Source organism: Vanessa cardui, chromosome 23 (genome assembly GCF_905220365.1).
Source record: "Vanessa cardui chromosome 23, ilVanCard2.1, whole genome shotgun sequence".
Lineage (NCBI taxonomy): Eukaryota > Metazoa > Arthropoda > Insecta > Lepidoptera > Nymphalidae > Vanessa > Vanessa cardui.
In genome coordinates, this window is record NC_061145.1 from 9,021,770 (window position 1) to 9,034,259 (window position 12,490).

The window sequence follows — 12,490 nt, forward strand, 5'->3', positions numbered from 1 at the left end:
CATTTTTTTTTTAATTAAGGCTGAATTCTATTATTCTTGTTTCGTATACTAGTTATATTTAAAGTTATAGAATAAGTAAGTTGCCAATTGGGATCCGGCAATTATTTATGTGGCCAATCCACGCGGAAGATCCTAAGCGACTAAATATAGGCAATAACAGATAATACATTCTTTTTTTTTAATTTCTTTAATTGCTTTAAATACTTGTAATTTTACAGCCTTTCTTATAGTTAATATATACGTACATAAAGTGTTGCCAAGTGGTTTAAAAATGAAGATAATAAATCGCAGCTAATTGTTACGAATGAGCTTAAAATTTAAAAACTTAAAGTCAAATTAAATATGCCTAATATTATTATTAAAATAAATATCATCACAACGAGAAAACACAATATCATCTACTTACATTGACTAGGTTTTCCTTTTTTTTTTTATTTCTCCATGCAACTAACGCACAGATAATTAATTATATAAACGTCAATTCGACACGTGAATTCTTCAACTATTGATATAGTCCACTTCAATGTTATTTGTAATTATACAAGGAAATGTCATTTTAGTTTTTTTTTTACTTTAATATGACCTAAATTGGATCAATATAAAAAGTTTAATTTCATTAAAAAAATCCTTTTTTGTATAAATTTTATTGAAACGATTAAAAGGATGGATACTCTTTGTTAAAAACTGTTTTTTTTTTAATGTAGGTATGACTTATTTTTAATTACATTGTATAATAACACGGTTTGTTTTTAAAACTTTTATCAAAACCGATAGGGATGTGTTTCGTTTTTTTTTTAAATTTGTTTTTTATTTTTTAAATCTAATAAAAAGGCGAACAGCTATTCAAATCTATGCAGTCTGTATTAGCAGTCTTTAAAAGCGGCAATATCATCTGACGACACGTGTACTGTGAGAGAGCGAACATTCGAGTTTTATCGGCTGATAGTTTTAATTGTATGATAAATTAATATAGTGAAAAAAATTAAAAATCAAAAATAATTTTCAGAAAAAGGATAGGACGCCATTTCTAATTTTTTAAAAACATATGCAATGTATATTTTCAACTTTATAATTAACCTTTTGAGTGAAAATGTTTTTCAACTGAATTTAATCTTATAAAATGATTCTAATTTAAAAACCTGTAAGAGACTACTTGAATAAAATTTAGTATTTGATTATGATATTCTTGTTCCAAAATGCAAATTTGTTATATTTATATTTTATATAGAACCCCAATTATTTTGAACACAACTTAAAACTTTACATTATAATATATCCAAATCATTTTTTTCTATATCTGTAGATATAAAAACAATGTATGAACATATTTGTAATTAAGAATTTGCGATATTACTACTACCAATAGCTCAAAACAAATTAATTGTAATTTTTTATTTGTATTCCAATAAGCTTAAAGCAAAGCTTTTTTAATGGGACTAACATTTAGATATGACACAAAGGGCGCACAATTGTGAGTCTGAATAATCGTCGTTCATGAAAAAATATAATCTAATTTGTATTTTTTTGCTGTCTCTACTCACGCACACCAAGACATCTTGAAAGCACGACCAACACTCATACAAATGCACGAAAATGTGGAGGGATACCTTTCATGAGTGTAGATCAATATCTATACTTAAAATTATGATAGATATATGAAGTTTTATATGTATATAATAGTACGCACCGATTGTTTTCCAAAACTATTAAAATATCAGCCGACAATGCACGGTTTGCTTAACCATACAGGAACAAAAAGGGAAGTATTAAAGCTTGACATTAGGTTGTTCGAAATATAAATTAGCTACTATTTTTTTAAACTGGACATCTGTATATAGAATAAAAAGCGCATCTATGGCTGTAGTGATACTTTATTGTCTATGGGTATAAATTTCATGAATGCAAAATATATTCTCATTATAATTGACAAAAAATATGCATTTAAGCTGCCTATATTTAATAAACCCCTATTAACAAGCTGTTTTAATTTTAAAAAAATAATTAGGAACAAAACAACTTTTGGCACTAGCATTTGCGTTGGAAGCTTTTTTTTTTTCTTCATTCATACATTCTAGCTACCATTTACTTTTTTTTAAAAAGTTTTGTTCTCAAAAAAGGTTTTATTTATTATAAACTATTTTTTTTTTTTTAATTTTGCAAACTTTTATTCCTTGTTGGATTTTTTTATACATAATCTGTACCACGGCTCGATGGCTAAATAAATGTTACATTGTAAGTCTAAAATAACTAAATAAGCTATGAGTTATACACTTACAGATAATATATACATAAAATTCGTAATATTCATACGATTAGGTTTTTAAAACGAAAATACAACAATTGTAATGATAAATTGAAGGTAACATCGCAGTTAATTTATTCAAGCGAAACTAGGATAAGAACTTAAAAAAAAAACAAAATCATACAAATGTCGAATCCATCTGTTTCATTAGTCCTATGAATGTACATACATGAGCCTCTATGGATATTTCCACAAGATATTGCTGTGATAATTAATTAAAAGAAACATCTGTTTTAATTTTTTTAAGCATAACATACAACACGGCAAACAAAATTTAAAATTTTCTGATCAAAGATAAAACCAAAAAAAAATATAACAATGCCAAAATTATATGTACTGTTAGACATAAGAGGTAGCGTTAAAATCGTACATAAAACTATGTACGGTACTAGACTACTATTTACAAAAATAAATCAGTAAAGAAAAAAAAATGTACTAAAACAATTTAACTAAAGAGGTACGTTGAGAGCACAACAAATCAAAATGTCTTTTCGATTGCACAACGGAACGCATCAATAACATGACAATGACAGCCGTCAGTTAATGAGCGAAAACTTCAAAAGTCAGATGTCACTTTGACAAGCACAGGTAACGCGGTTAACACTACACGTTTGATTGAAATGATACTAAAATTAAGTAATCGTCAAGCCGTATTTTCATCGTGTCGATTTTTATCACCTTTTCGTTTATTTAATTTCTTTTTTATATCTAGTAACATTTGTTCGAATGACATATCGTCGTTTCGACGAATTGGTAGCGCTGCTTGGCCGTGAAATGCGCTCTCAGTGTACTTAGCTTCTAGACCATCTGTTAAAAATAAAATATTGTATGAGACGCTTTTCCTTTTTATACGAACACACGCACTTAAGAACATTATCCAAAGTACAATTGGATACTAAAAATGCCTTCTGAAGTAAAATATCCTGTAATGTTATGTTAGATATTTTTTATTAGGATTTTTTTTCAATGATCTCTAACTCGATACTGAGAAGTTTCATGAAGAAGTCTAACTATTATTTTCTATATAAAACTTACCAAGATCCGCATAGCTCTGCCTGCAGAACGCTCTGCGACCTCCGAAACCCACGTCGTACTGTGGGAAAGAGCTCGCTGCTTCCACAGCCGACCAAGCATCCCTTGGCCTTTGGAAAGTTACGAAACCGTAGCGGGTTCTACAAAACGAAAATCTATTAATCTGCATAACTTATACTTAGTCATTATATAAATCATGTAGTAATTAATTTAAGCAAAACAATTACTTTAGTGGATGAATTTATAGTTAATTCCTATAGCAGGGTGTACAAGCAATTTTGAACCATATCCATTTAATAATAAAAAAATGGTATTCAAGCTTGTGATAGAAAACGCGGATATAAGAAGTATAATGGAATAGTATTTAAATATATATGTGTTAATCAGGAACTATTTGTCGTTCATAATAGAGCAGAACTAGTAGCATATCTAAGTTTTGTTTATAATTGGTCCTGCTGTCAATAAAATGAACTACAGATTACCCATCAGATCTTCTATTGTCAATTCGATGTTGCATATTGTTGCTTTTTTAAGTTATAATGATACATACAGACTATACATATATATGATGAGGAATCCCTTTAGCTTTCTATTTAAAAAAAATATATATCTTACCCATCTTCCTTCGAATGCAAGCGGACTTCACTGACGGGTCCGAACTTAACAAATTGAGCTCTCAGTGCCGTTTTCGTTACGTCCTTTTCTAGCCTTCCTACGAAAACTATACGTCTCTCTTCAACGGGCGTGTTGCTCTCCCTAAAATCAAATATTATCATTATAAATGCAGATACATTATACTTGATTGCCATAAAGTATTTTGGTTGAATGAAGTCTAAGACAGATTATCATATTGGCTTCGACCGTGTAATCCTTACCTATCTTCCGAGCTATAGGAACTTCGGTAACTCTTCGCCCTGTAAGTATCGTCTTTTCTGAATGAACTGCATGATCTTCGAGATTTTGATGACTCTGATGAACTACTTGACGACGATGAACTATAAATTCATATAATCAAATTAACTTACTATTCAATATTAGATTACTTCCAACATCATATAAAATATTAATCACATTTATTTGTGCATTTTGGATTTGTTATTCTAACATTATTTATTAATAGCAGAATAACAAAACAACGGGACAATCTTTTCTTTTAAGAATTTCCTAAAAGTAATAAGGATGGTAAAGATATGCAGGCAATTTTTTCTGTATCCTGCCTAAATAAAATACGATTTCTTACAAACCTTGAAGATGTTGACGATTCAGAACTTTCAGACACGGTTGGCTTTCTTAACGGCGGCGTTAAGGATTTCGCTGGCTTTTTTTCGTTATTATTTACATTGTACTGCGGACTTGGCCGTTTCTTAGGAACTGGACTTCTCGATTTATTTTGATCGACGTGCTTCGATCTTGAACGAGAACGATTCGATCTGTAATCCCTTCTGACGGACGGAGAGCGTCTTGTGGAACGATACGGTGATCTCGTCCTCGATCGTCTTTTCCTTCTGTAAGGCGAGTCTGACCGTCTGTAGCGGCGGTAACGGCCTCGAGATCTCGATCTATTACGACTAGGGGACCGTTTCCTTCTATGGCCACGGGAGTGTGATCTAGACCTTCTGTATTTAACATCGTATCGATCCCGTGACCGAGACCGTTTCTCTTTACACTGAGATTGCTCCGTCTGTCGTCTATTTTCTGTTCTCGGTTTAACAGCAGCGACTCTATCATCTGATTTCGTCGGTGTAACATTCGAAACCTTTTTAGTTCGAACTGGACTGCCTTCACTAGACATAGACATATCACTATCGTTTCTTTTCCTCGGTGAGGCACTGGGCTCTTTTCTGATTACTTTATCGACTATTTTAGCTAAATCAACGAACTCAGATGTAGAATCAGTTTGAATATTGATTGTAATGTGATCAGGTTTCTTTCTATTCTTTTCCAAGTGGAGTATAACTTTATCCTCGCCATGGTCAGCGCTAGTGTCGTATTCTCTAACGATTGTCGTCTTTGTATACTTGAACACTTCACGTTTATCAACAGGAGAGTTTGATTTATATGGTTTATGTTCACCGTTTGACGCAGCAGTTGTTGGGGCCTTTTTCATGACTACATCTTGTATACTGGCAAACAATGAATTACTTAATATTTTAGGTTCGACTTGTTTCTCTACGCTTTTAAGTGTAGCTGTAATATCTTTGAATCTCTCCGTATCGATTTTGGTATCGGAACGACTTTTATCATCGGCAGGACTTCTATGGTTTTTAACAGAATCAAAAACGTTGTGCTTTAGTACATGATCAGATTTCTTTATTTTGAAATTGATTGTGGATTTGCTTTCTGTTTGTGGCGACTCAGATTTTCGTTTTTTGCTCTCAGATACTTTTTCCACTTGTTGAAACAGATTTTCGTCCGTATTAGTCCCTATGCTAACTAGAACAATTTCATCGTAATCTTTCGGTTGTTGAATCTTTTCTTCTCTAACCGGAGTTGCAATTGGCACAGGTAAAACTTCTGGAGTCATGCCAACAATTTTCATCATTTCCGCATCACTTATTAAAGGTTGCAGTTCCAAATTTTCCACTTTTGGTATCTTGCTCATAACGATATCCTCATCTCTTTTTCTCATTGCTTCAGCTTTTTGTTTTTTGTTATTCATTAATATTTTTCTAGAAGCTTCTCTGATAGGATCAAAAATAGTTTTTGCAACTTCAGCGTTGGCATGCTCCTTGGGAAGTAAGACATTAGTAGAAGGTCCTTGATGAATAGCAATTTTGAAATCCTTATCAAAATTAAGATTGCAGGGTATATCGGGAAATATCGCTTCTGGACTAACTTGTGCTGAGCTATTATTTGAACTAACGCCACGTCTTAACTTATACTCTTGGAGATTCAGCTTTTTCTTCTTTAGCGGTTGTTCAATTTCAGTTACAGTTGGAATATCAACCGTTACTTTGCTTTCTTCATCGTTAGTTTTAATTTCGGTTTTTACATCAATTGATAGAGGAACTTGCACATCATGTTTATTACTAAACAAAGCAGCATAAAAATGTTCTGGTTTCGAATTGACTTCTTGTTTCACATTTAAAACTTGCTTGTCTACACAACTGACATCTTTATTTTTAATTCTATCTAATGATTCAACACTTTTAACATTGTTTACATTGGTCGGTATTTTATTCGAACTACTACTACAAGAGCTACTAGTTTTAGGTTTTTCAATAGCCGTATCTTTATGTATGTCCCTAGCATCACAGTTTTTGATTATAACTTCAGATTTATTTTTAATAGTTAACTTAATGCTACCGTTAGAATTTTGACTACAAGGAGTATCACTTGCTTTACAAGCATTTTTCACCATCACAGAACCGTTACTTTTATCAATACCACTATCGTTCGAAATGTTATGGTTTTGTGATATTTTCTTACGATGATTAGAGTTAACTGGCGGTTTAACACTTAGCTTTATACTAGATTTTTTATTTGTTTTAATGTCACTGTCATCACTAGCACGATTGTTTATAATTATTTTATTTTTCTTAGCATCGCTCGACTCACTTTCATCGTCACTACTAAGATGATACACGACTTTTTTATTCTTACAAGACCTATGCCTGGAATTTAATATCCTGCTGTTGCTGGATAAAACCTCAGGTTTTAGTAAACTTTGGCCTCCCTTCAGATTAGGAAGACTGTGACGCTTTTTCGACGAGCAATAGTCATGATCAGAGTGAACAGGGCTGGGTGATCTCCTGATCACAGTATTAACCTTCGACGGCATCTGTAATAATTATAAGGTAGGATAACATCCCCTTTAAAAAGACCTGAAAATTATGCAAGTATGTCACCAGTGTACTTACCAGTATTTGTCGCATTTTGGTTTTGTTAAGTTGAACGCCAGCATCCTGTAATCTCATACCACTTGTCAAGTTTGTGTAGCTCTTAACCTTTGGCTCGCTCACACTGACAATTGGTTCTCTGTGTTTAATGTTAAGCTTTTCAGTTGCTTCAAACTGTTCCAGAAGTGAATTTAAATTATTAGCTTCCAAAACCGGTATAACAGCATCATTGCAAGATTCAACGTCAACAAAATCATCCACCTCCACTTTTATATCTGGCTCTTTCTTAACGGATGTTTTTTCTATGCAAAATTCCAAAACGTTCGGTGCTGGTATTGGGGTAGATGTACGCTTTATGTCAGGTATTGCAATACGAGAGGCAGGATCAACATTGTTAATTATTGAATCAACTGGACGATCAATATCCATGTCTTGGGGATTGAAATCATCTTCATTCTTAACAACTTCTATTGAACCTGCTTTATCAGTTATAAGGAAACTGTTGACATCTTCTTCTGTTAGAGTACGAGGTAGGTCATCGCTTTTTCCGCTCGTACCTGACTTCTCTTTGTCACTTTCAAATGTAAGATCTGACAAATCCAGATTGAGGTCCTCGAAACTTAAGCAAGTTTTTGCATCTATATCCATGCAAATATTATGCATAGGCGAATGAGGAAGTGACACTGAACATGCCTTTTGCGCGTTTTTCAGCTTTGTATATGGCATGTCCTCCAAAAGATATCGCTTCAAATCTTCGATATTTGGAAGCACTTCCAAGTCAGATTCATTTATTGAGACTTCTGCTACGGGATCCGCAGTTTCGTCATCAATTTCTTCAATTTCCTGTTCTTTAACAGCAGTAGAGTTATCAATAACGAAAAATTCATTAACATTAGGAACAGTCTTTGATATCCGAAAGTCAGTCTCTTCTGGCAATTTCTCTTTGACAAAGAAGTCATCAACATTCGGAGGCTCTGGTTCCGGTTCTGGTTCTTTATTGTCTTTAATGAAGTACTCATCAACATCTTTAACAACCGGCTCATCCTTAACCTCCAATATGTGTTTTTCGTTTTCTTTTATAAAATATTCATCGACATTTGAAACTACTGGTGTATCAAAATTGATTCCTAAGCCATCTTGACATATATTGTTTGATTGATTATCGTGTTTAAGATGGTTTTCATTACGATTTCTATCGTCTGGTATTAAGTATTCACCATCATCCGATTCGATTGCATCTTCGTTTATGCAATAATCTTGTTCCTCATCAGATGAAGCCTCAAGATCTAAATCGGGATCAACGGCAAAAACTTGTATGACGTCGTAATCATCGCCCTCAACGAGCGAATTTTCTTCCATGTTTTCAGCTTCCAATAAATCCATTTGGTCATTGGAATCTGAGTTTTTATCATCTATAGATACTTCTTGAATCTCTATGTTTTCATCCTCATCTATACTTGTATCTTGATTTGATTGAGTTATATTAACCTGAAAATTAACATATTCGTTATTTAAATTTAAGAATAATCAATGAGCTTACCATTTTTATGATATTTTCTTGTATTTTCTGTCTATGCATACGATTTTTGTTACCTGGAGCAATGTGGTTAAAGACTCACATTTTGATTTTGACTCCACACTCGGTGGCTATCACTGTGGTTCCAATATTCGCCTTCATTACTCTCGTCCTCATATTGACTTGTTTGTTGATTCTGAGAGTATTCTGGGCTATTTTGATTACAACTGCTTTCTGATGAAAGTGATTCACTTGTGGAGCGCATTATTTTATGCCCAATACTTCGGTATGGAGCTTGATGGTACATATTTAATATATGCGACTCCATTTCTGAAAAGATACGAAACATTTTTACAAATTTGATCAATCTAAAAAAGTCTATCGCTTTGCTTAATATGTAAACACATCTATTGTTTTCATATGCATACAAAGACAACAAACCCAAGCTACATATAATAAAAACAATTTGTTATAAAAACTAACTTATAAAAAAAATTACTGGCCATTAACAATCAAATAAGAAATGTCAATTTGACAGAAAGCAGCTGATTAAAATTAACAAAAAACCCAAAAAAAAAAGGAAAAAGGAAATCATTAATTAATATTCGGCAACAAGCAAGGATATTTTAAGGTACAATTGTGTTGAATATTATTAACTGAACAATTAAAATGACATTGGGAAATTCTTGGCAAATAAACTGGGCTAAGTTTAACATAACTTGGTTAATTTTATCTTATATTTTGCCCTCGTTCTATTGTTCAAAGAATTATATGTGGATTCAAGCATTTTAATATGTCAATGAATATAAGCAAAAGATATAATTCTACTATAATCATTAATATTTTTGTTTTGGTACATTGGTGAATAATTAGGTACACTAAGCTATAAATATATAATGAAATAAAATACATGATAGAATAATGCTGTTAAAAAAATATTTCTTAAGTCTTATGTTTGCTTTCTTGCATTGTTCAATTGACTTAGTTGAAACTTTGTACAGTTGTTATTTGCACTTGTTTAAAGGTCTACGATATAGCACCATTAACACACGTACAATTAGGGAATATTTTTTAGTAGATTGCAACACTTCATTTTCAACAAAAACTTGGTCAGCCACAATAATATAACTGTGTGTTTGTTAATCTTTCACGGCCAAACCAATACACCATCTTTAAATATATTTAGTATGAAGCTTGCTTCAACTCCTCCTATGTCCTTCATAGGCTTTATTCCCTACCACCTAACGATCAATTACTAATACGAAATTACTAGTAAAACATGTAGTAGTTTACTGCTGAATAAATAGTATCAAAAATTGTAATTCGCCTTTTAAATATAGTCATGACATTATAGTTCAGATTTTAATACATTTACAATGTAACCCACAGAAATCTTTAAATAATGATGCTCAAAAAACTTTAATAGTTGTAGTGACTTAAATAACTGAAAGGATTTCATTTAACAAAAGTGAATATTTTTATAATATAATTGAAACTATATTGGAAATTAACAGTACTACCTACCCACCTACTATCTCTGGATATTTTATTACAAATATTCTTTCATATTCAATTATTAACTAGTCAATTCATATTTAAATTAATAACAAATTATCATACATGCTGCCCTAGAGGACTGAAATTTCTGTAAGACGGAACATTTCAAATCAATTCAAAATATTCTTTATGTAATCAGTCTTTTACAAGCATTTTTGAATCATCATTAAACGGAACTATATTAAATGCAAAGCTAAAACTGTTTCCCAGTGTAGATTCTACCGAGAAGACAAAACTGACAATAAATTCAGTAGTTAACTCTTTTCCAACATTTAAAATTCATAATTAGTTAAATACAATCATATATACAAAATATCCCGCTTGAAAGTCAACAAGTATTACATGAAATCAAATCACGATAGTATGGCAGCCTGATGGTTTATTGTTCTATAGACATAATCACCATAGGAATACCATTTCTTACAGTGAAAATATGCCTCCATTATATATACTAAGATGTTATATACCTTATGCCTGTAATCATACACTCAATTGAAACAAATTTCCATACAATATAATCACGGAATTAACATATTGCCCTCAAAAAAGTAATGTAGGTTCTACCAAGAACTACACACCTATAATATTTACCTTATATAGCTACAGCACTCAAACTATTCAAAATATCCGAATTGTGATTTTATAATGTTAAATGGGGATCTTTTTAAGTCTTTAAGTAAAAATAAATTTAATTTGAACATACAATGCATAGTTTACCGTTATGAACATTTACTCTACTGAAAGAATTAAGATCAATCTTGGCTTGCATTAATTTAAATATAAAATTCTCAAATTACTTTCACATTAAATTTTATTTCTCGTTGTTTAGAGGCAATTATTATGTTTGCATTTCATTTTTAATACTAAATAATGCATTACATATATTATTAATGAAAAAATATGGTTGAGAATTGTTATATTTTGCTATATGTCTGTTTCACACATTTTATTAATTCACCTTGTTATGAGATAAAGATAAAGACAAATCTATTTTACTTCTTAGATAAATTAGTTATTAAGTTGTTATTCAATAAACTGTCTCGATTTTCGCTATTATCTCATATAAACGCGTGTTAAATTGGTTATTTCTCTGTTATCAATCAAGGGCCGATAAGTGATAGTGTCAAAAGATACGCGTTTAAAATTACATCGAAATGTCAAACTATGAGGAAAAGCTTAGGATAATGTGACACAAACATTATATTCTTGCCAAAAAAAAACGCCATCGAAATGCCACAAATCGACTAAGACTCCCGCACTTACAGTACATAACGGTTATTTTAACAAAACGAAACTCGTGAAAAAAATAACATGAGCATGTTGAGGTTAAGTCCGAAAAATCATAATAAGTTTTGATGTAATGATTTTAATTCGATATATAAGCGATAAAGACTATTTGTTGAGTAATGTTATAATGATATGATACATTTGGAAGTTGGAACAATTATGTAAAGCAAAATAAACATCAGCGGAATGACATAAAACGCGCGCACTCAATCCTAACCTTGATAACGAAAAAGGTTGATACAAGTTTCTAGTTCAAGGTCTCATGAAAAAATTGAAAAGTCACATGAAGCCGTTACACAAACAAATCTGAAATATCATTGCAACCCGCACTGAAATCTATTTTAAGACAAACAACAGACGAAAAAAGCACTAACCTTAACAACCTCAAGTGACGGCTTTATCCATGTAATATTATTTTGATACAATGACACTATTTACACTATTCACAAGTTTTGTAGCACTAATAGTTATACTTTCATAACACTTTCAGGCACAAAACAGTCCAATATTTTATTAGTTTTTCGTAAAAAATTAACACTTCATGAAACATCACATGCTACAAACTTCACGCACGACAGCAAACTCTTATTTATGATGTTGCCATCGTTAATATTTTTGACAGGTGTGATAAACACATGGCTGTCATAGAAAAAAAATATTAGTAATGTAGCTTATTACTAAAAAAATATAATATTTGATAGCTTTGTGAAGCCCATTGCTTAACGTACTCTTATTTAATATGTAAAATAAATTATTGACACAGAAAATACCACAAATAAGTAACTACATAAACATGCTAAACTTTTTAAAAGTTTAATATATATCAACAACAAAAATCCTTATGTTTGTTAATGCTCATTTACCTGAAGCTTAAACTATTAAATACATGCTTCCCTAATCGAAGATTAAAGAATAATAATCTGTGGATGCATCACATTCAAAAAAGTGCAATGACCT

General features: G+C 31.5%; 1 protein-coding gene across 2 annotated transcripts; it reads right to left on the bottom strand.

Moving 5' to 3' along the window:
* Positions 1–1,698: 1,698 nt before the first annotated feature.
* On the bottom strand, positions 1,699–12,103 carry LOC124539917 (serine/arginine repetitive matrix protein 2-like). 2 transcript variants are annotated; one of them, XM_047117293.1, is made up of 8 exons: positions 11,908–12,103; positions 8,793–9,019; positions 7,195–8,661; positions 4,579–7,115; positions 4,210–4,329; positions 3,950–4,090; positions 3,338–3,474; positions 1,699–3,109 (listed from the first exon to the last, which is right to left on the bottom strand). In XM_047117293.1, the coding sequence occupies exons 2-8, from the start codon at positions 9,015–9,017 to the stop codon at positions 2,946–2,948; spliced, it is 4,791 nt and encodes a 1,596-aa protein (XP_046973249.1). In that variant the 5' UTR covers positions 9,018–9,019; positions 11,908–12,103; the 3' UTR covers positions 1,699–2,945. The 2 variants fall into 2 exon arrangements, with proteins under 2 accessions (XP_046973249.1, XP_046973251.1); XM_047117295.1 differs by lacking the exon at positions 11,908–12,103 and having other exon boundaries at positions 8,767–8,888.
* Positions 12,104–12,490: the final 387 nt, after the last annotated feature.

What these genes read in the sequence shown, in the direction of transcription:
- LOC124539917 (XM_047117293.1), bottom strand. Translation starts at nt 9,017, where the DNA reads ATGGAGTCGCATATATTAAATATGTACCATCAAGCTCCATACCGAAGT. An exon ending in TTGCATTCGAAGGAAGATGG is followed by an intron (nt 3,475 to 3,949) that starts GTAAGATATATA and finishes TTCGTTTTGTAG; the next exon opens with AACCCGCTACGGTTTCGTAA. An exon ending in GCAGAGCTATGCGGATCTTG is followed by an intron (nt 3,110 to 3,337) that starts GTAAGTTTTATA and finishes TATTTTTAACAG; the next exon opens with ATGGTCTAGAAGCTAAGTAC.